Source organism: Sesamum indicum, linkage group LG6 (genome assembly GCF_000512975.1).
Source record: "Sesamum indicum cultivar Zhongzhi No. 13 linkage group LG6, S_indicum_v1.0, whole genome shotgun sequence".
Classification (NCBI taxonomy): Eukaryota; Viridiplantae; Streptophyta; class Magnoliopsida; order Lamiales; family Pedaliaceae; genus Sesamum; species Sesamum indicum.
The window spans coordinates 3,931,622-3,952,419 of NC_026150.1; the positions used below are offsets into that span (position 1 = coordinate 3,931,622).

The 20,798-nt window shown below is 36.7% G+C and overlaps 5 protein-coding genes across 5 annotated transcripts; 2 read left to right on the top strand and 3 right to left on the bottom strand.

The window, feature by feature from the left end:
* Positions 1,136-4,282, top strand: LOC105163687 (girdin-like). Its single transcript, XM_011082129.2, has 5 exons — positions 1,136-1,683; positions 1,944-2,249; positions 2,391-2,561; positions 3,193-3,408; positions 3,538-4,282. Exons 1-5 carry the CDS (start codon positions 1,252-1,254, stop codon positions 4,114-4,116), a joined length of 1,704 nt encoding a protein of 567 aa, XP_011080431.1. The 5' UTR covers positions 1,136-1,251; the 3' UTR covers positions 4,117-4,282.
* LOC105163631 (serine/threonine-protein kinase WNK8-like) lies at positions 6,344-7,624 on the top strand. The gene has a single exon (XM_011082055.2). It carries the CDS (start codon positions 6,344-6,346, stop codon positions 7,622-7,624), a length of 1,281 nt encoding a protein of 426 aa, XP_011080357.1.
* LOC105163632 (cinnamoyl-CoA reductase 1) lies at positions 7,769-13,117 on the bottom strand. The gene is made up of 6 exons (XM_011082056.2): positions 12,867-13,117; positions 11,615-11,784; positions 10,509-10,700; positions 8,809-8,971; positions 8,399-8,585; positions 7,769-8,133 (listed from the first exon to the last, which is right to left on the bottom strand). Exons 1-6 carry the CDS (start codon positions 12,970-12,972, stop codon positions 7,977-7,979), a joined length of 975 nt encoding a protein of 324 aa, XP_011080358.1. The 5' UTR covers positions 12,973-13,117; the 3' UTR covers positions 7,769-7,976.
* On the bottom strand, positions 14,533-16,460 carry LOC105163688 (cinnamoyl-CoA reductase 1-like). The gene is made up of 5 exons (XM_020694556.1): positions 16,284-16,460; positions 15,875-16,044; positions 15,518-15,709; positions 15,109-15,271; positions 14,533-14,723 (listed from the first exon to the last, which is right to left on the bottom strand). The coding sequence occupies exons 1-5, from the start codon at positions 16,387-16,389 to the stop codon at positions 14,533-14,535; spliced, it is 822 nt and encodes a 273-aa protein (XP_020550215.1). The 5' UTR covers positions 16,390-16,460.
* On the bottom strand, positions 17,474-19,793 carry LOC105163633 (cinnamoyl-CoA reductase 1). Its single transcript, XM_011082057.2, has 6 exons — positions 19,601-19,793; positions 18,956-19,125; positions 18,642-18,833; positions 18,360-18,522; positions 18,013-18,199; positions 17,474-17,758 (listed from the first exon to the last, which is right to left on the bottom strand). Exons 1-6 carry the CDS (start codon positions 19,704-19,706, stop codon positions 17,605-17,607), a joined length of 972 nt encoding a protein of 323 aa, XP_011080359.1. The 5' UTR covers positions 19,707-19,793; the 3' UTR covers positions 17,474-17,604.

The following is a 20,798-nucleotide window of genomic DNA, read 5'->3' on the forward strand; positions in this document are numbered from 1 at the left end:
GGAAGGAAAGTTTAATTATCCTAAAATAAAAAGTATAATTTGATCAACATATTGATAAAATAAATTAATTTAAATACGCATAAATAAAAATTTATTGATAATCACAATTGAATAAAATGGTGATTAGTTTATAAAAAAAAATATAAGTATTTTTAAGGGCATTTTAATCTATTAATATGAGCTAAGAAAGTTACTCTCGAAGTCTCCCATTAAATAATATTAAAAGAGAAAATCTATTTATTTATTTTGACCAGAAAAAAAAAAGTAATTTAATTATTTGGGAATCAGAACACAAGTTCAAGTTTCTCGGTAAAGTGTTTGGTGAGGTTAAATGTACGTTTGAACTATATATTTATTTTTACATGATTAGACCTTGATTTTTTGCAACAATAATCAGACATAGAGATTCTACTCAGCGCATAAGCAATCCTTCTTAACGGGTTTGTGGGATGTCACCCTTATTTTTTTAATTTTTTTTATAATAAAAGAAAGTATAATTATTTAAAAAAAAAGAATTTCGTATTTATATCGCGAGTATATTAAAAATTATAGATAATACTTTTGTGATTGAGAATCAGAAACAAAATTATTTTTCTCATATTTTTGCAGTATTTGTATAAATTATGTCATTGATAATATATATGCATATATTTTACATAAATAATTATATAATATAAAACATATTTAGTGTATTACTGTATAATAGTGTTGGAGTTGCATGCTAACCTAATATTAAAATAAAGAAAAGGATAATTACACTTTTTTTTTTCAAAAATTTGGTGTAATTACACGTAAATATTATATGATTTGAAAAATTACATTTCGTACCACAAAGGTGTGCTTCTACATAATAAATAAGTCCGTAAATTAAAATTTATCGAATTTGATGATATTAATAAAATTTTTTACATACTATCCATTGATATATTATTAATTTATTATAGGTAAAAAAATATTATAGTAATATTTAGAGGACCTTTTAGTCATATTTATTTAACTTAGGCAGGAAAAGAAATGCAAATAACGATACCTTTTGGTCGATTCGCAGAGAATCCAGCTCATCACTCTCTCTCTCTCTCTCTCTATATATATATATATACACAGAGACATCTCTCTTCTCTACCGTTGAATTTAAATTCCTCCTACACCACGGCTAATTCCCTCTTCCGCCAGAGCAGCACCCCCACTCCCACTCCCAGTTACAAAACCCAAAACGTAACAACAGCGCAGTACCATAGCCACCACTGTATCATGTCAACTGCGTCAAGAAGAACCAAATGGCATCCAACTCCGCCGCCGCCGCCCAGCCCCAAGATCCTCCACTTCCCCCGCAGCCGCAGGACCCGCCGCAAGCAGTCCAAGCCCACCACCCACCACCACAATAACCCATTGCTAGTCATGCACCAAAAGTATCTGTCTTACAAGGGGAAGCTGGAGAACTTGTTTGATCAAGGAAATAAAGACTCGCCTTCGACGTTGGAGTTGTTGGAGCCTAACTCAAACTCGAAAGTATCGGCCGGCGGCGGTGGTTTTGAGGAGGAGAAGTGGAGGTTTCAAGCGGAGATATTGAGGGCGGAGTGTAATTTCTTGAGAATGGAAAGAGAGTTTGCTTTGAAGAAGTTGGAGAGGAATAGAGCTAAGATGGAGAGGACCCTGAGATCAGCTGTTCAGACGCTTGTCTCTGTTAGTTCCGTTCTCTTTCCTTTTACTGTTGTTGTTTGTTAAATAGTTAGCCTTGTCTCAGAAGAAACAGGTTCGATCAAAGAAGTGGAAAATACAGTGTTTTCTCAATCTTAATTTGTGGGGCGTAAGAGTTTTTTTGGGATTTATTTGAGTTCATTCAGAGCACTGTTATGCTTCAAGATCAAACTTTTAATTTCTGAGTTTTTCATGATTCAATTCTTTTTACTATCTGTCTTAATTTTATCTCTCTGGATTTGCAGGGAAGAAAGAAGATTTTTGAAGGAAAGAACGTGAATGCAGTGCTGGAGGAAGAGATTGAAGACTTAGCAGAAAAGTTAGAAGAATTGCAGAAGAGCTCAAGAAGCAAAGATGATGAAGTTGGAAACTGCAGCAATTTTGACAAGAAAGCTTCCGTTTTGCAGCGTCGACTAGATAAACTCGGAGGATTATCCGATGAAAATAGTAGGAAGGAGCTGCAAGAACTTGCTGAATCAAGCTGGCCCATCAATAACACGAACCATGACATCAGCATCCGCAATGGGAAAACCGGCAATAAGTCCAATAATGTAAGAACAACTTGTCTGATTCCTGTGATCAGAAACATCCTAACATGCATTCAATCTCTCATTTTATCAACGTTGAGGATTTCTGCAAGATTCTTGTGGGCTATGTATCTATATTGGATTTGAATAAAACATAATTTTCAGGGTGATATGCTGAGGAAGAAAATGGAGGCATTGTCAAAGGGAATGTTAGAAAGAGTGGAGCAAGAGTATGGTTCAATTCTTACAAACAGTTCTGTTGCCAGCTCTGCTTCTACTTCCAAGAGAATTGATTGTCCTGAACTCTCTAGTTTCCCAACCAGACAGTTTTATCAGGCAAAGTCCAGGTCTCTTCTCTGTTAGTGGTATTTTTCAAAATTTTCCCATTTCAAAATGAGTAACAGTTCCTGATTAAGTACATAACTCCTTCAATTATGTGCCTTTTGATGCTACTAACAATAATTTTAACTGTACTTTTGGGGCTAAGTCTAGTGTTTTTATATGCAGTAATGTTGTTGGTTGGTTGCTTCGCACTTCCCAAAACCCACTCAGTTAAATATGCTGAAATCAAGCTTGGACCACTGATATCAAATTGCAGTGTCTGATTTTGTTGCAGTTTTCTTCTTTTATGTTGTTTTATGTTGCCTGAGACGGCTTCCAGAATGTGAAATCTGAGCGTTGGTCGGTCGGTCAGGTAGATTCAATCAGTTTGGTCAAGAAATTCAAATGCTTGACTCATACACATCTTTTGAGATTTCAAAAACACATGTAGTAGTTCATTTCTTGCAGTGTCAGCAGCAGACGTTGCCGCCTTCGTTTTCTGTGATTGTATGTTATGGCTTTCTTGTATGCTAATCAGTGTTAGAGATTTCTTGTTTTGAATAATTTGTTGATATTGTATGAACAAGCCTCTAATGTTTGTAGTTATCAGTATGATGAATGAAATGTTTCTTTTTTTCTTACATAGGAATCAATGTTGCATGAGAACAAATGCTCGGGACGTTGCAAGGCCATTGTTCGTAGAATAGTGGAGCAGGTGAGGGCCGAGACGGAGCAATGGTCCCAAATGCAAGAAATGCTGGGGCAGGTGCGTGGAGAGATGGAAGAACTTCAGGCGTCTCGTGATTTCTGGGAAATTCAAGCGCACAATTCAGAACACGAGATTCAATCCCTTAAGCAAGCTGTAAGTGTCGTATTTCATACGTATTTTGTTCATAGAACATGAATTCTTGAACTAGTTCTAACTCATCGATATCTTGCCTTTGTCAACGTTGTCTGATGTTAGTTTCTTTGATTGTGTATGTTTTTCCAGGTGGAAGAATGGAAAGAGATGGCTCTTGGTCATCAAAACAAGGTGGACAAACTGCAGCTCGAACTATCTGCACTCAAAGAGGAGATTCAAAAGACGAAAGCAGGTCTAAAACCGAGCCAAAACAGGGAGCCACCGCTTAAAGTTAATCCGGATGCACCTGCACCGGTGCCTCTTGGGAAACAACTCGAAAAGGAAAAGCTCATTTTGAGTTGTCGTTTGAAGAAAAACAGGCACAATGATGAAAACAGGTGCAAACTTGACGAGTTCAACGCAGATGGAAACAAGGAACAAGCATCAAACAAAGATTTACCACCTCTTTCATTGGGCAAACAACTTGCAAAGGAGAAGAGAATGCTTCTTCGTTGTTTGAAGGAAAGCCACGATGCTAGTGAGAAAGGCAGCATCGTGGCCGATGGAAGGAGAGCCCTGTACTCAAACAGCGTTAGGATCATAGCCACGGAGCGTTCTCCGTTAAGGGATATTGGAAATTCTTCACCCTTGGCAAGGCAGCACAGTAGATCAGCTTTTCCTTTTCATAGCCCTGAGAGCTCCAGAACAAGAGAAAGCTTCAGGAAGTGATTCTGGACTATTAAGAAGAGATCATCTTCTACATATACTTAAGTTTTTTTATCCTATGAATTTTCTTTACTAGTGGAGATTTAGTCCAGTTTTGTCCCACTGGGAGTTTTTTTAGATCAAATGGTGAATAATGAAGTTCATGATCTTACACACCAAGAAAATCTAACACTTGCCATGTAATTGATTTACGGTCTGAAATTCAACCTAATTAATTATATAAGTATAATAATATTTACAATATGATTAATTGAGAGTGCAGTTAAAATAACTTGTCGATCAAAATTAAGAGGTAGAATTGATTTTTGTTCCTAAGTTTTGATTATAATTGCAAATTCCTTCACCCAAGCTTATTGTATAATTTTTATTTCTTGTTATTAAATTTAAATAAAAATTACATATAAGTAACTAAAGATTTATACTAGATAATTACTACTTTTATTCAAACTATTAACCATTACTTTACTAGAGGTCTAAATTCATTACATCTCAATTTACAAAAAATGGGAAAATTATACTTTTGGTCTCTATACTTTAGTTCATAATTTATTCAGTCCCTAATCTTTATAAATTAATATGATTCGATCCGGTCAGTAAAAGTGGGTTTAAGGTTGTTAAGAAGGAGCGAATCAAATGGAGCAAAATTATAAATATTAGGGGTCAAAATCATATAAAAATTAAAGATCAATGTCATGCCTCGAAAAGTTTAAGAACCAAAATCGATTTTGACGAACGTATAGTGACAAAAATGTAATATACCCTACCAAACACTATATCATAATTCAAAGACATCTTTATGTAGATTATAGATAAAGTAAGAAGGTGTCCAAACCTGACCGGACTTTGATTTAAATATAAGTTGTTCAAACTCAAACCCAACTTGACTTGAACTAATTTTCAAACTTGTTTGTCATCTCAAGAAACAGTTTAGTACGACGATTAATTAATTATTAAAAAATTAATTTAAAAAATAATTATAACATTTGAATCCACAATTTTTTGATTAAATTTGCTAATACAAATTGCAGTTAATTTTTAAAATTAACCTCATTGTAAGGTTAATGAAAGAATCAAAAGAATTATTTAACAAACACAATCGGTGGCTGAATAATAAATAATTATGGTCGAATAAAAGAAGTCAAACAACACACACACACACAAAAAATTACATTTTGCGTTCGACACATAAGTTTAAAGAATATTACATCGCCCTCTCCTAACGTTTGGTGTAATTATATGTCGATTCGTTGTGGTTTGAAAAATTACATATAATTTCTTGACGTTTGTTTCCGCTAACAAATAGATCCATCCACTAGTCATAATTAACAGAATTTGTAAATATTAGTAAAAAATAAAATAAAAATTCATACTTATTGCCCATTGACTTATAGTAGATTTATTGAATGGACAAGTAAATAATTTTCTGATCAAACTATTCTTGTTATACCTCGTCACATGCATTAGCTTGCTAATTTGTATGATAATAAGAGTAGTTTGATCATAAAATCTGATTTATTTAGCCTTCAATAGATCAACAATAAATCAATGAGAGGGTAAATATGAATTTTTATTTGATTTTTTGCTAATGTTAATAAATTCAATAAATTTTTTGACTAATAAAAAAATATATTTATTTTACAAAATTAAATATTATGAATATTAAATATAATTTTTTAAACTAGATAAAATATACGTATAATTAGGCCTACCTTTTTAGGTGAAAGGATTGAATTTTGAAAAGGATTTTAAACATGGGGTGCCCTTAAAAAAGCCAGCTCCGCAAATTCAGGCTGATCTTAAAGACATGGTCATATTTTGACGGATTATCCATAGAACAATAGGGAAACAGAATCCGAATTCTTGTAGAGTTGCGTTTTGCGCCAACCTCTTGCAGATAGATATATATCCAATCGCTGCCTTCTGCGTCAGAATCATCGATCTCTTTTCTTCTTCTTAATTCTTCTCTCAATATTTGTGGGTTGTCAAGAAAAGTAACAGAGACAACAATCTTGATGAACAAAGAGTAATGAGGTTTCGAGGACAAAATCAGACATCGGAAAGATCTGGTTTGGAGCCATTGTTGAAGATGGATTGCTGTTTCTCTCGTGTGTGTTCTTGTTCGATTAATGATCCATTCTCAGCTGCCCTGGAAGCCTTTTCTGAGCACCTTTTTGTTTAGCGTCTTTGCTTTCGAGTATTTCAAGCCATAGCCCATAGGTCATCTTTACCCATGGATTCTCAAGGGTTTCAAAAATCTGATTTTCGTGAAACTGATATCGCTGAGAGATCGCCCTGTTGCAGTTACGCTAGGTACAAGAAAATCTTGGGGAGAGGAGCATTCAAGGATGTGTATAAAGGGTTTGATCATGTGAATAACATGGAGATTGCCTGGAACCAGATCTGTGTAGATGATGAGAGCACCTTAAAGTCCCCGGGAAATCAAGTATCATTATGTTCTGAGGCTGTTTTGTTGAATTCCCTGAACCATAGGAACATCATGAAGTGCTACAGCTATTGGGTGGATTACGACAACAAATCTGTGAATATAATTACGGAGTTGTTCAGTTCTGGGAGTTTGCGGCAGTACATGAAGAAACTCGGCGGTGTTGATATCCAAACTATCAAGAATTGGGGCAGGCAGATGCTACAAGGACTGGAGTATCTCCATAGCCGAAACCCGTGTATTATTCATCGGGATGTGAAGTGTGACAATATTTTCGTTGATGCTAGCAAGGGTGAGATCAAACTTGGAGATTTTGGGTTGGCTACTGCGATGGAACAGAGCCCAGTTCGGGTACTGGCAGGCACGCCTGAGTTTATGGCACCAGAGTATTATGACGAGGAGTACAACGAGTTGGTGGATGTATATGCTTTTGGGATGTGTTTGATGGAGTTGGCTACTTCTGAGTATCCCTATTCTGAGTGCACAAATCCAGCACAGATCTTCAAGAAAGTGACATCTGGGATCAAGCCTGCTGCTCTGGGGAAAGTGCAGGATCCTCAGGTGAAGGAGATTATAGAGAGGTGCTTTTTACCTGCTTCTTTGAGGCCATCTGCTGTGGAGCTATTGAAGGATCCATTCTTCTCATTTGAAATTCGAACGGAGATAGAGCATAATAGTAGATGTCCCAGCTCGACGACCAGCAGCAGGGATTCTTCCTTGACAGTTGCAGAGATAGATGAATCACGTGCAGTTTCCAGTTCAAGTTTAGAAGTGGACTTTGGAGTTGATTCAACAGATCGACTAGTTCGGAACGAAGATCAATACCTTGGAGTGGAGAGTTGCTACATCAATGAATCGGGTTTTTCGGAGATATATGCAATGTACAATTCCATCTCCCTGTCAGATGCTACTAGTGGTAAACTACCCACCTCTTGCTGTCAGTCTTCAGTGGGAGATGTCTCTATGAATTCGAAAATCACCTTCGCTTCGTCGTCCGGTGCTGCATCAAAGGATTTTCTTTTCTGTATATCAAGACTGTCCTTACCTAGAAAATCACAACTTACATAGCCCTCTTTACCATTAAGAGTAAGTAGACAGTAGGATTCGTTGTAAAGTATCTTCTTCCCAGTGGAAATAGACATCTTTCAACATGAAAATTGAATGAGTGATCTTCTCATGCTGCTTTGCCATTCAATACTTGAGAGTTTGTAGTTGCGAAAAGCAAATGATATAGATGGTGTTGCAATGAGTTCACTTACAAAACAGTACGCAATTTCGACAAGCCATCCAAAGGCAACACCATTATAACTGTTTATACACAAAGTACAGAAAGAGTTTTATAGTTCTTTTGGTAACAACTACAGGATATTCGGAGATGATACCAAACCATACTATAGGCCACACGAGAAGAAGGGGGCATTCAAATAGCCAGTGGGGCTTTAAAAAAGTTCTTCTCCTTCAAGCTTTCAACGGTTTCCTTGAGGCTTTCTTTGAGAGGAGTGAATTCAACACCTAGGCCTTTTGCTCTTTCTTTTGAGACCTGGTACGTAGGCATAAATGGCTTGTCATCAGCACACCTGTAGAGGAGATTTCCATGAAAATACATGGATAGATCAAGAGTAAGACTTGTGAGTTTGGTTACAACTACTGCAAAATATGAAAGTCTTGACAATTTTGGGTCAATCAATCATCACATTATACATCATATATTTGGTCAATCAAAAAGGATTTCAGACCACCATCACTTCCCAAACCGCATGTACGTAAAAGGATACAACATGATCATGCAGATTTGTCAAGATCACATCTATACATTAAAATTGAGTCATAATAACAACTTACTTTTCAGGAAGTTGAAGATTAGGGTACAGTTCATGCAATATCTTCACGACTTGTGAATAGTGTGCAACACTCTCCACCACACAATATCTTCCATTAGCTGAGGGATTCTCAAATGCCAGAATATGAGCATTTGCAACATCCTTTACATTTACCCATCCTGCTGTAGCATTTGGGTATGTTTTTGCACCTGCACATTTCACAAAGAGGTAGAGATTACCAACCGAGAAGTCCAATGTATCAGAATTCAATCACAAAAACAAGAAACAAGAAACAAAAAATTAAGAATGAATGAGAAAAGGAATGCTTTGAACAAGGAGATAAACTTGGAACAATATTAGCAAGTGAATAGAGAAGGGAGGTGTGTTTTAGACAGGGAATAAAAATCTAGGCATTAACAGAATAAAACTTACCATTTATCAAGTTCAAAATTGAAGCTGAACTTGTGTTGAGAGTTGGCTGCAACAGCGGACCAATTACCATGGATGGGTTTATAGAAACCATGTCAATACCTTTCTCCTTCGCAAACTTCCAGGCAGCATCCTCGGCCAATGTCTTTGAAAGCATATACCATTGCTGCTCGAGCAACGTGGCAAAAGATTAGCAAAGAATGTGGCATTTTTTGGGTCAAGCAATTGAAAAATAAAGAAAATGAACATTTCTCAAGAATGCTTGGCACCAGCAGTCAGTCAACAGGTTTGCTGACCAACATAGTGATCACAAACTTTTGTCACAATAAATTAGGTTGGTTCTACAGTATTTCTTGTTAGATCACTCAGCAAAATGCTTCCATTTGGTTGAGAGAGAGTACCTAGATCAAACAAAACAAGAACTCGATACATCCTAAGATTAAGAAACACTCTTGGTATAGATGATGTCTTTCCGGAAACACTTGAAAAAAAATTATTATTGGCTACAATATTAGTGGCTATGGCTAAAAACTGTGGTAAATGACTATTATTTACTACAGTAAAATAAAATCGACACAAAAACTAGGTTTTAGCCATGTCAAATGTTTTCGCCACCCTCGCAAAAATCACGGCAAAAAACTGTTGCGCGGCCGTGATCAATAATTATTTGCTACGGCTATTTGTTCTTAACTATGACAATTGACCATGATTAAATGTTATAATTTTTCTAGTGAAAAGTTATCTAAATGAAGAAAGAAGAAGAAATACCACTTGCTACAATATATTGCGTAGAGCTCATACATTGAATGGAGAATACTAAAGAGAACATATTTTTTAAAGCCATTCTACAATCTACATTGAGAAATACAATCAAGGACCTAATGTAGAAGTGCCTTTTTAATTTAAAAATTTAATGGAGAAGTGCCTCTTTCTTGTTCTAGCTTCTTCACCAAGTTGGAGAACATACTGCAATTCTTTTAGAAGGTCATTTGTATGGCACCATAAATGGTGAATAGAAATGACTTTGTTAAGGAAGTCTGTCTTCTATTAGCAACTGATGAAGACACACAAATGCATATGGGCTTCATGAAGTGAGGAGAGAGTATTAACTTTTAGAGTATTTCAAGTTACAAAGGCATAGGGCTTGACAGTACATATCATTAACTTGGGAAGAATCTGAAGAGTGCCACCATCAGTGGTCCAAGGCAGTTTAGCAAACTAGAAGACCAGAGTGCTGGCAGGACATCCACGAAATAATATTCCAATGACACTACAAGTAAATGAGTGCAGCTTTCTCTGGAACAGAATCGATTGACTTGGGTCCTTTAAGGAAATGATGACAACTTTCTTGGGAGGATATTTTTGTCCAAAAATACACATTGGGTAGGTATGGCAAGAGGTAGGAACAAAATATTTCTTCTGTTATAAGAAAATGATTACTCCTGAACTTGTTATTCTGGGGCAAAGGGAATCTGTCATATATTTTTCAAACATGTTTTTATGATGGAACATTTTTATTCTTTGGATTTGGGCGGATTGTCCCTTTGATGTTCAGTAAGTCAAGATATAACCATACAGGTACATCATTGCAAAAACACTTGTAATTTATAGCACCAACCAAAAAAGTAACCATGCTGGAAGCTCTGCATCATAAACATGATAAGCAATTGCCATAAATTGAAAAAGAGAAACACAACAATGACCTGCATTTGTTTGCATAACTCCGGGTCAGACCACCAAGTCTCATCAACTACCACTTCAGGTGTTCGAGGTTTACCATTGAAAAAAACTGCAACTATGGAAGATGTCAAAACAACCCTTTGAATGGATGGTGTTTTGGCACATGATCCAAGCACATTCAATGTCCCCTTTAATGCAGGATCAATTAAATCTGCCTGAGGGAAGTGAAAGATGAATTGAGTCAAAATTCTTGCTACACATGGGGAAAGTAGTTCATAGTACAAGAACCAAATAAGGATAAAAAGATGCCAAATATTAAATTAGGCTGACTATGAAAGGGTTTCTTTCTAATAGTTAACTTGAATAATATTTGTAAAGACTACATGAACTCCTGTTCAACAAACAGATGGAAAAATTCACGCACACCCCACACCAAATGTTAAAAGCATGAAAAAAAAAACCTTTAATCTGAAATGCATCAGTACAATAAATAGCTAAGCTCATACTCCAAAAACTACATTCAGTAATGAAGAATAAACTGAAGTTCAGCAAAGTAAGGGGAAAATACAAGAGGTGTAGGTATTACTGCCAGTTGTTGCCTTCAAGAGAAATGCTATATATAAAGGTGTTGGCACGTTTTGTTAAAATTGGCAAGCAGCTGAAATAAAGCTCATGACTATGTTATGGAAAGGGGCTGCAGTACTTTCGTTTACATTAAGTTTAACTGACACATATAAGCTACACGGCTACATAGAGAATTCACTTACTAACAGAACTTTGCCATTAAATTTCACTGGCTGCATTTAAGAAACAGACTTCTGTTTTTTGCCTGGTCTGCACGTCTGTTACAGGGCTTTCCCTCCCCGCCCAATTTTTCTGGGTAAAAATGTGATTACTAAGAAAAGATTTTAGGAGACAGCTCTCAAATACATAGTTTCTGTCTAGCTGATCATTATACACTAGCACATTATTTTAGCTTTTCACTATTACCATAGTCCTTTTAATATCACAGCAGTTCCCAGAAACCATGGAGGCCAGTCTCTTATTAATTTCTGCTCTCAGCAGATGAGGTCTGTCATAAGGAGAACCCATGTAAACGGAAAAGAGGAAAAAAGAAAAGGGCAGACACCTGTGGATCAGTGGTAGCAAAGTAAAATGGAGAAGCTGTATGAAAAACACCGTCACAACCATCAACTACAGCATCGAAGGACCCTTCTTCCAATAGATTAGCTTTTATCAAGTGAAGTCTCTCCTTCGCTCCCTCAAGTGAAAGTAAGTGCTCTGTCTTCTTCGGATCATCTGCATATTATTCATATGTAAAATGAATCATAAAGATCTTCACGAAATAAGAGAAGGTAAAGCTGAGAATGTCTAATCTTCGCTTGTTATAAAGGTGGGAAGAGGCTAATATGGTAGTGTTCTCTCATTGAATGATGGGAAAAGATTGGAATTGACAAACAAGCAATGACATTAGTTCAAATATTAGTTCATCATCAGGACCAATAGGGGCTTATCCGATATCCTCACTGGAAATTGAACCTACTTACTTCCGGAATTCTCAAACTTTACTAACTCTGGAATTTAACAAACATTTAGAGGAAGATAACAGAAAATATTATGCCATCTCCACGAACTAGAAAAGTGACAAATGTTACAAATAGAACCCGTTTGATCCAATAACCATCGGGAAAATGGAGAAACAACAACAGGTAAAGGCTAATTGGAAGAAGAGTACATTGAAGTCCCTTATGAAATATCTGGGTGGTGAATATTCTGTTAAATGAAGCAACAAGAGTTGTGTGCAATGATGATACTTGCATAGTTGAATCTTGAAGTTCTGTCCTTGACATTCACTATCCCTATGCTCCATGGATTTGGTGGAGTTAGTAAGATCAACTTGATCATATCATCTACTTTAACACAACAAATACTCAAGACTTGACGATACAATTTGTTATTCACCAAAGAATCTATGAGTGCCTTCCCCAGGAAAACTTCCTTTGCCAAAAGAAACACTATGTTGATAGATCAAAATTCAATCAGAACCTGTTTTCTTTTGTCTAACATCCAAGAATCAGTTGCAATTTGCAGTCCACAGAAATTTAAACACCAAAGCAATTTATAGTCACCGAATTAATAAAAGGGTAAAGGCAGAGATCGGAGAAAACGTTTACTACTAATAAGCAAAGCCATATATTTCACCAAAAATGGTACAACACAGGGACAAATAACTAAAACAAATCATTCAAAAAACCAGAATCATCAAATGGGAATCTCTTGTATCCACTCAAAATCATAGCTTTACTTCACACGCAACAGCACAAATCATCAAACGATAATTTATAGAGATAAGATGAGGGCTGGGAACAGAGTTACTGAACTGGGGTCGCGAACAGAAGCTTTGACGGTGTAACCACGCTGGAGCAAGAATTTGACAAGCCAAGAAGCAATATAGCCTGATGCTCCTGTTACACACACTGTCTTCATTCTCCCCGCTACTTTCTGCTTCTCAACCCACTCTCCAACCTTTTCGGTGCCTTTCAGTGTGTGTACTGTGTGTAAAGAGTGTCTGAGGGAGAGAGGGAGAGATACAGTGGCTTGAAGAACTGTTAGCTAAATGGGCTTTCAATTTCATGATCATTACTACCGCACCTACCAACTTCAAATTATCTCTTGCGTTAAGTGGTTTTATTTTATATTTAAATCAAAACAGGAAATAAAATATTATTTTAAAAATAATTAAATAATAAATACATTTTGCACCCCTAAACTATAAATCATAATAAAATGACCCTTTATAATATACATTTTTTTTTTTTGTGAAGAAAATACCCTTACTATTTTCTTAATGGGATGGGTCCTGAGTTTTGACAAACTCGCCCTGTTAACATCTCTAATTGTCAAGTAATGAAAAGTAAAAATGCTATTAATGGGACATCAATATTTAATTAAGTTGTCATTAGTAGGATCTTGATGAGTTTAAAAGTTCCCAGCCCCATATAATACCAAAAAAAAAAAAAAAAAACAAAGAAAAAGAAGTGGTACTAATGGTGTTTGGATTACTTCACAGTTCCCAGCCCCATATAATACCAAAAAAAAAAAAAAAAAAGGAAGAAAAAGCAGTGCTACTAATGGTGTTTGGATTACTTCACTTTTGAAATACAAGTGCTTTACTATTTACATATTGCACATAAGGTTGTGAAGAGGCTTTATAACTTTTTTGGATCAAATATAGGATTTATATATACTTGGAATGTGATGATACCAATCATATATACAATAACCCTCACAAAATCAAAAATTTTGTTTTATCAATAGTTCTACTAATCCATATTTAAAGTTAGTTCGTCATTTTATTTATTTCAAATTTTTTATTTAATTAAATAAATACAATAAAAATTTAAATTACGCACACACATGGAATGTGTTCAATCCGAGGAGGAAGGGAGCATTGATATAGATGGTGTGGCTTTAAAGAAGTTCTTTTCCATCAAGCTTTCAACAGTTTCCTTGATGGTTTCTTCAAGAGGAGTGAATTCAACTCCCAGGCTTTTTGCTCTTTCTTTCGAGACCTGGAACGTAGGCGCCAGTGGATTGTCGTCGGCACACCTGTTCAGGAGATTTCCATGACAATGAATGAATAAATCAAGAAAATCCCAAGTCGAAAATCGGCTACAAATGCATCGCGGAACATACAAGTTTGCTGGAAGGCGTATGAGAAGTAAAAGGGAAGACCTTAGTGATAAGAGCTACACAATTCTTTGAAACTTCAATATGCACAGTGCTGTGTTCATTGACAAATCATGCCTAAGTAATGAATATATGCATGCCAGCAGAAGACAGGAAGAAGAAACCATGTTATTACAATGCTCGTTAGGTTCAATCACTCAAGCGTATCGTTCACGTCCCTAGTACTTAATAATGGACGAAAGAGATTGCCAAAAATGTACTTCAACAAAAGTAGCAAACCGTGCATGGTTCATTTTGGTAATTAAGGTAAATCAAACATCAGGACAACAGCATAATGAATTGAATCATAATAAGGACTTACTTCTCAGGAAGTTGAAACGTCGGGTACAGTTCACGCAATATCTTGACGACTTGAGAGAAGTGTGCAACCCTATTCGTCATGCAATATCTTCCATTCGCCGTTGGATTCTCAAATGCCAGAATGTGAGCATTTGCAACATCTTTTACATTTACCCATCCATATGCAGCATTCGGGTACGTCTTTGCACCTGCACATTTCGCCAATGGGGAGATAGATATCACCAAAAATTATTGAGAACAAAGATATTAGGCATGGGGACTAAGAATTTGATCCACACATAGCATACAAGTTAGTTGCCCTGCATTATAGCAAAACCAAAGTTTTGTCAATTGTATTGCCATACAATTAGTACTTTGACTAACTAAAATTTTTACATATTTTCACTCAGCAATTACAGAAAACTAAACAGACAAGAAATAAGCTACAACAAACATATCAAAGACTCCAAGAGTAATCTCAAGCGAAAGAAAGATGCCCTTGAGACAATATCTAGAAAGTGACTCAATATATATAGAAGAGTATCTGCGTAGAAGACGGGACAAAATGAGTAAGCGTTAAGTGGGCGAACTTACCGTTCATCAAGTTCAAAATTGCAGCGGAACTTGTGTTGAGAGTTGGCTGCAATAGCGGACCGATTACCATAGATGGATTTATAGCAACCATATCCATACCTTTCTCTTTCACAAACTTCCAGGCAGCATCCTCAGCTAATGTCTTTGAAAGCAAATACCATTGCTGGTGGAAGTAATTGCAACAAAAAGTTGTAGTGAAAAATGTTCGTTTTTTTGGAATGAATCACGAAACAACGGAAAAGGAACGATTGTTGAGAAAGGTGGGGCATCAACAGCCAATCAACAGGTTTACTGATGGACGAAATTTTTTTTATCTTTATATATTATGGTTAATGCTATAAGTTTTTCACGAGAGTAACGTAATCAACAATTCTCATAAATAGAATAAGATCAAGAATAGAAGATTGACCTGTGTTTGTTTGCAGAACTCCGGGTCAGACCACCAGGTCTCATCGAGTACCAGTTCAGGTGTCCGAGGTTTACCATTTGCTAAAATTGCAGCAATGGAGGATGTCAAAACAACTCTCTTAACGGATGGCGTTTTCGCACATGAGCCAAGCACATTCAGTGTCCCCTTTAATGCAGGATCAATCAATTCTCCCTGAGGGAAGTGTGAACTCAAGTTAAAATTGTTTGCTAAACTCGTTGCAAATTGAAACCCTCTGAGGCCTGCCTGTCTCTCTTCAGCTTTCACACTCAGTAGATCAATGAAGTCTGGCATAAGGAGAAACCCCATATAAAGGTAAAAATATGAAAGAGCAAGAACCTGTGGATCCGTAGATGCAAATTTAACAGGAGAAGCAGTATGAAAAACACCATCACAACCATCAACTACAGCATCGAAGGACCCTTGTTCCAGTAGATCTGCTTTTATCAAGTGAAGTCTCTCCTTTGCTCCATCAAGTGCGAGTAAGTGTTGTGTCTTCTTTGGATCATCTGCATGGATTATTCCAGATCTCCTGTGAGTCATTCTCATGAAATAAACAGTAAAGATTAAAATATCAAAACTCCATTCCGTGGCTTCTTGATAATGTGGGCAGAGGTGATGAAAGCTAAACAAAGTAAAGCCCATGAATGATGCAACACAAAAAAAATCAAATTTATGTATGATGATTACCACAGCCCATATTACCAGATGAGAGAGAGATGAAGGGCTGGGGAGAGAGTTACTGAACTGGGGTCGCGAACAGATGCTTTGACAATGTAACCGCGCTGGAGCAAGAATTTGACAAGCCATGAAGCAATGTAACCTGATGCCCCAGTTACACACACTGTCTTCATGATCCCCCCGCTCTGCTTTCTGCTTCTCCACCCACTCTTCAACACTTTCCCGTGTCTTTCAGTGCGTGAAAACACTGTCTGCAATATAGGAAGAGAGATGGTGAGAGTAGGTGTTGGCAGAGTTCGGTTAATGATCCGATCCGTACACGCCATCGAACTGAAAATTCAGTAAGCTCCGAATATTGTATTCGGCAATTAATTTTGGAGAATTTCGTCGTACGGTATTGGTAGTAATAACTTCATAAAAAAATCGAAAACTAATGAGGTATTAGCTTTTTGATTTATGACACAAAAATTCATAGCAATAATCAGTTGCACGGCGTTGCCAACATTAATTGTTGAACTGCCTGTATGTCATGGAAACTCACTTTCAATATATGTCTTTTTTTATCATAATTTCTTTAATGAAATATTTCTCATTCAAATCTATAATTGTTTGTTGAATAGTTTCTTAGCCGACCAAGGAGTGTATATCCAGGGAGGGAGACCACAGGGTAGAGCTCGACAGCGAGTGACTGCCAAAGGCGCGAGCCTCAAGGTGGGGAGAGTTTTATATTGTTTATTATATGTAAGTTACAAGCCTGAAAATCAATATCGATTAAAAATTTGACTGAAAGTCTGTCTGTAAATTTAGAAAACTATTCGACCAATACTATTTCACATAGAAAAATAGAATAAATGTTCTTATGAGAATATTTTTGCTTCTAATTTCAATAAAATAGCAAAAAATTTCTGTGGGCTTTCGGAAATCTGTTTGATGCAGCTTGGCAAGGAAGTTTTGGATCAGGGTGCATGATCGTTTTCATGTAAGACCTATATTTTTGGAGCATGTTTTACTACCCTAACAAAAATATACTGCATCCACTCAGATCATTGTATTATGTATGAACAACTATCTTTTACATATTACATAAGTTATGCTATTTATGAAATTACTAATTGGATATTAAGTTAATTTAAAATTTGAAAAATTCGATAAGTTAAATTATCTTGTAAGTTGAAGGGCATTTTCGAATCACAAAAATTCATATCGTGTGAAAACCTACACCTTGTGCCTATAGCAATTATTTTCTTTATATTAGTATAAATTTGTAATTTATTTAATTTTCTCATAATCAGAAGAGCAAACAGATGGAAAACATGTCCCAAATATAGAATCTAAGCAGATGAAGTTCCCTGTCCCTCAAATTACAGAAACACACACCATTGGGACACTCAGATAGCTGAAGGAGCTGGCAAGAACTTCTTCTCAATCAAACTTTCAACAGTTTCCTTCAGGCTTTCCCTGAGACTAATGAATTCAACACCTATACTTTCTGCTTTTTCTCTCGAGAGCTGGTGCATCGGCGCGAACTTGTCGTCTTCACACCTGCAGTCCATTTATTACAACATTCAGTAAGCATAGTTACAAATTCTCGAGTCGGGTATTGCTTCAGAAAGTTCAGAAAACATTTGAATTCACAGAATGAAAGTTGTCGGGAAGATTCAATAGGATGTAACTAAGGTTTCACTTAACATTGCTATAGCAATGAATATTTTCAGCGTAATCGAAACGTGTTTTCACTTTAATTACAGTTTCAAGAACTGAAAATTGAAAATTAAAACACAGACATAGGCCCTTACTTTTCAGGAATAGGAAGAGTTGGGTACAATTCACGCAATATTTCCACGAGACGTGAGAAGTGCGCGACGCTTTCAGCCAAGATGTATCTTCCGTTAGCTGATGGATTCTCAAACGCCAGTATATGTGCGTTGGCGACATCTTTGACATTCACAACTCCGTAGGTCCTGTTCAAATATGTTTCCGCACCTGTGTGTTCAAGAATAAGCTAAAACTTTCCAACGAAAACTTCAAAGAAACGTACAATAGTATTAGCCCCAGCAGAGGATGTGAGGTGATCAATAAAACAACGGTGCTAGTGAAAGGACAGAAGGTTAAATAATCTAAGCATGCAGGATGTAGAACATACCATTTAGCATGCTCAAGATGACGGCAGAACTAGTGTTAAGCGTCGGCTGCAATATTGGACCGATAACCAGGGACGGATTTATGACGATCAAGTCGATTCCTTTCTCTTTGGCAAACTTCCAGGCAGCTTGCTCGGCCAATGTCTTTGAGAGGGAATACCATTGCTGGTCGAAGCAATTAGATAAATTGGTTATTCTCATATATCAAGAAATGAAGGGATTCTTATCTTCGGTGGAAGCAATATAATGGCTACTTAAGAAAAGAAGAAGAATACAACACACACCTGAGTTCGTCTGCAGAAATCCAAATCAGACCACCATGTCTCATCAATTACCACTTCAGGTGATAGAGTCCTTTCATTAACATAAACTGAACCGACAGATGCTGTCAAGACAACCCTTTTGACGGATGGCGATTTAGCACATGATCCAAGAACATTAAGTGTCCCTTTTAGTGCAGGATCAATCAGTTCTGCCTGAAAATGAGAAGCTGATTTAGTCAAAGATATGCATATGTACTACTTGAATCTTTCCTGCGACTAATCCAATTTTAAGAGAAACCTTGTGCAGAAGAAAACGGAAAAAATGGAGCACGAACCTGTGGATTGTCGCCTGGATCATGAAAGGGAGACGCGGTGTGAAATACACCATCACAGCCGTCAACTGCAGCATCAAAAGAACCTTCGTCCAGTAGATTTGCCTTTATCAACTGAAGCCTCTCCTTGGCCCCATCGAGCGCGAGTAAGTGCTCCGTCTTCTTTGGATCATCTGCAGATTGTTAGGAAATTTGGTTCATTAACAAGATCATTAAGAAATGCATTAGGATCAAACATTAGCGACCATTTTCTAGGCGACAGTGGCCATTTATTGCAATAGATTCGTATAAGTTACATGCTTGGAAATCGACCCCGACAACCAATATGTTCTAAGCTACCTGGATGTTAATGTAATTGGTCGGATTAATTCACAGTCAATTCCGAAAAGGGCAACATCATAGTACAGAACTAGAACAGAGAATTCACTTGTCTTACATTTGTTAATTATCAATTTAACCCATTCTTGGATATCAATTTCAAGACCCCAAGAGAGTTCTGTAACCTGGCAACAATTTACGGCAAAAACCAAACTCGGGTTGCAAATTTAGAGCAAGGATGTAAGAAACTTATACACAAAACAAGAACAAAAGATTTCAGAAATAACAGAATAATAATGTTTCAACGTGAAGCGAGTGAAGGAACTGAACTGAGGTCGCGAACGCATGCTTTGACAGTGTAACCCCGCTGGAGCAAGAACTTGACAAGCCATGAAGCAATATAACCTGATGCTCCAGTTACACACACTGTCTTCATGATTTCCCCCGCGCTGATTTCTGCTTCCAACCCACTCTTCAACACCTGTCCGTGTCTTTCAGTATGTGTAGTGTGTGTTTTGACAGGAGGTGGATATTTTGAGAAGAGGGGTGTGGAGTGATAGGGACTGTGCATGGGATATTTTCGTTGTTGCATGATTATATTATAGTCCTCACCACTCACGTGCACATAATTTCCTTTTTTTTACGGGGAAAAAAGGGTTACCAACCATTTCAACACTGATCAAATAATCTTGTCCGAAAATCTTTGTAGCTGAAATATGTGCAGTCTACTTTTGGTTGTGGTAATTAAGATGTTTCTTTGCTTGTCTTTAGCCATACGCTTTGAGAATCATTTGAACAAGAAGCCAAGAATCACATTCTAGTATTATACTTTGTACAATTCATTTAAGAGAAAATGATAAAGAAGTTGAGTCAAATACACTTTATTCCCTATCCACTATACAGAATGTGTTTTTCTTTTTTATTTTTTCTTGTGGATTGTATAATATATCTTATCGTTGAGCTCTTTAAATTAATAAAATTGATGGTCACAACGTACGATCTTTGTATGCATGAATTAATGTCAAGTGTGTGTAGTAATAGAACATGATATCCCAAGCTTTTTTTTTTTTTTAACTTGAAAGCCGAATTGGAAGTTCTTGCAAGCCCACCTGAAGGCCCATGTAGCCTAATTAAAGCTAAGGTTGTCAGGTTCATCGAGAGCCCAATTGAGGTTACTGGCTACCCACTTGGGGGCCCATCAACTCCAAATTCACATATTAGACAAACCCTACAAGTCCAAACTTTATTCATACCAGCAATTCAGCTAATTTTACACGAGGTCTAGGGAGATTAGTACAGACAGATTAGAGACGGAACATTTTGTGCATTTTAGAGACAGAATTAATAAACAAAAACTTTACCTTTAGAGACGGAAAGTACTTTTTTTATCGACGGAATCAGAGATGTATTGCCTACGGAAATCAGAGACGGATTAATCTAAAACTTTGTTCTTGTTTGTTGACAGAATTAGCGACGGAAATGTTTGGTCTCCGAATTAGATACGGAATATTTCCGCCGCTAATATTTA

Bases quoted from the DNA above. Each gene is read 5' to 3' on its own strand.
- LOC105163687 (XM_011082129.2), top strand. From the start codon at position 1,252: ATGTCAACTGCGTCAAGAAGAACCAAATGGCATCCAACTCCGCCGCCG. The intron at 1,684-1,943 runs GTTAGTTCCGTT...CTGGATTTGCAG, and splicing joins CTGTTCAGACGCTTGTCTCT to GGAAGAAAGAAGATTTTTGA. The intron at 2,250-2,390 runs GTAAGAACAACT...CATAATTTTCAG, and splicing joins CCGGCAATAAGTCCAATAAT to GGTGATATGCTGAGGAAGAA.
- LOC105163688 (XM_020694556.1), bottom strand. From the start codon at position 16,389: ATGAAGACAGTGTGTGTAACTGGGGCATCAGGTTACATTGCTTCATGG. The intron at 16,045-16,283 runs GTTCAGTAACTC...TAATCCATGCAG, and splicing joins AGCATCTGTTCGCGACCCCA to ATGATCCAAAGAAGACACAA. The intron at 14,724-15,108 runs GTAAGTTCGCCC...CGAAATGTGCAG, and splicing joins AATTTTGAACTTGATGAACG to GTGCAAAGACGTACCCGAAT.
- LOC105163633 (XM_011082057.2), bottom strand. From the start codon at position 19,706: ATGAAGACAGTGTGTGTAACTGGAGCATCAGGTTATATTGCTTCATGG. The intron at 18,200-18,359 runs GTATGTTCTACA...TTGAACACACAG, and splicing joins CATCTTGAGCATGCTAAATG to GTGCGGAAACATATTTGAAC. The intron at 17,759-18,012 runs GTAAGGGCCTAT...AATGGACTGCAG, and splicing joins ACTCTTCCTATTCCTGAAAA to GTGTGAAGACGACAAGTTCG.
- LOC105163632 (XM_011082056.2), bottom strand. From the start codon at position 12,972: ATGAAGACAGTGTGTGTAACAGGAGCATCAGGCTATATTGCTTCTTGG. The intron at 11,785-12,866 runs GTTCAGTAACTC...AATAATATGCAG, and splicing joins AGCTTCTGTTCGCGACCCCA to ATGATCCGAAGAAGACAGAG. The intron at 8,586-8,808 runs GTAAGTTTTATT...TGAAATGTGCAG, and splicing joins AATTTTGAACTTGATAAATG to GTGCAAAAACATACCCAAAT.
- LOC105163631 (XM_011082055.2), top strand. From the start codon at position 6,344: ATGGATTCTCAAGGGTTTCAAAAATCTGATTTTCGTGAAACTGATATC.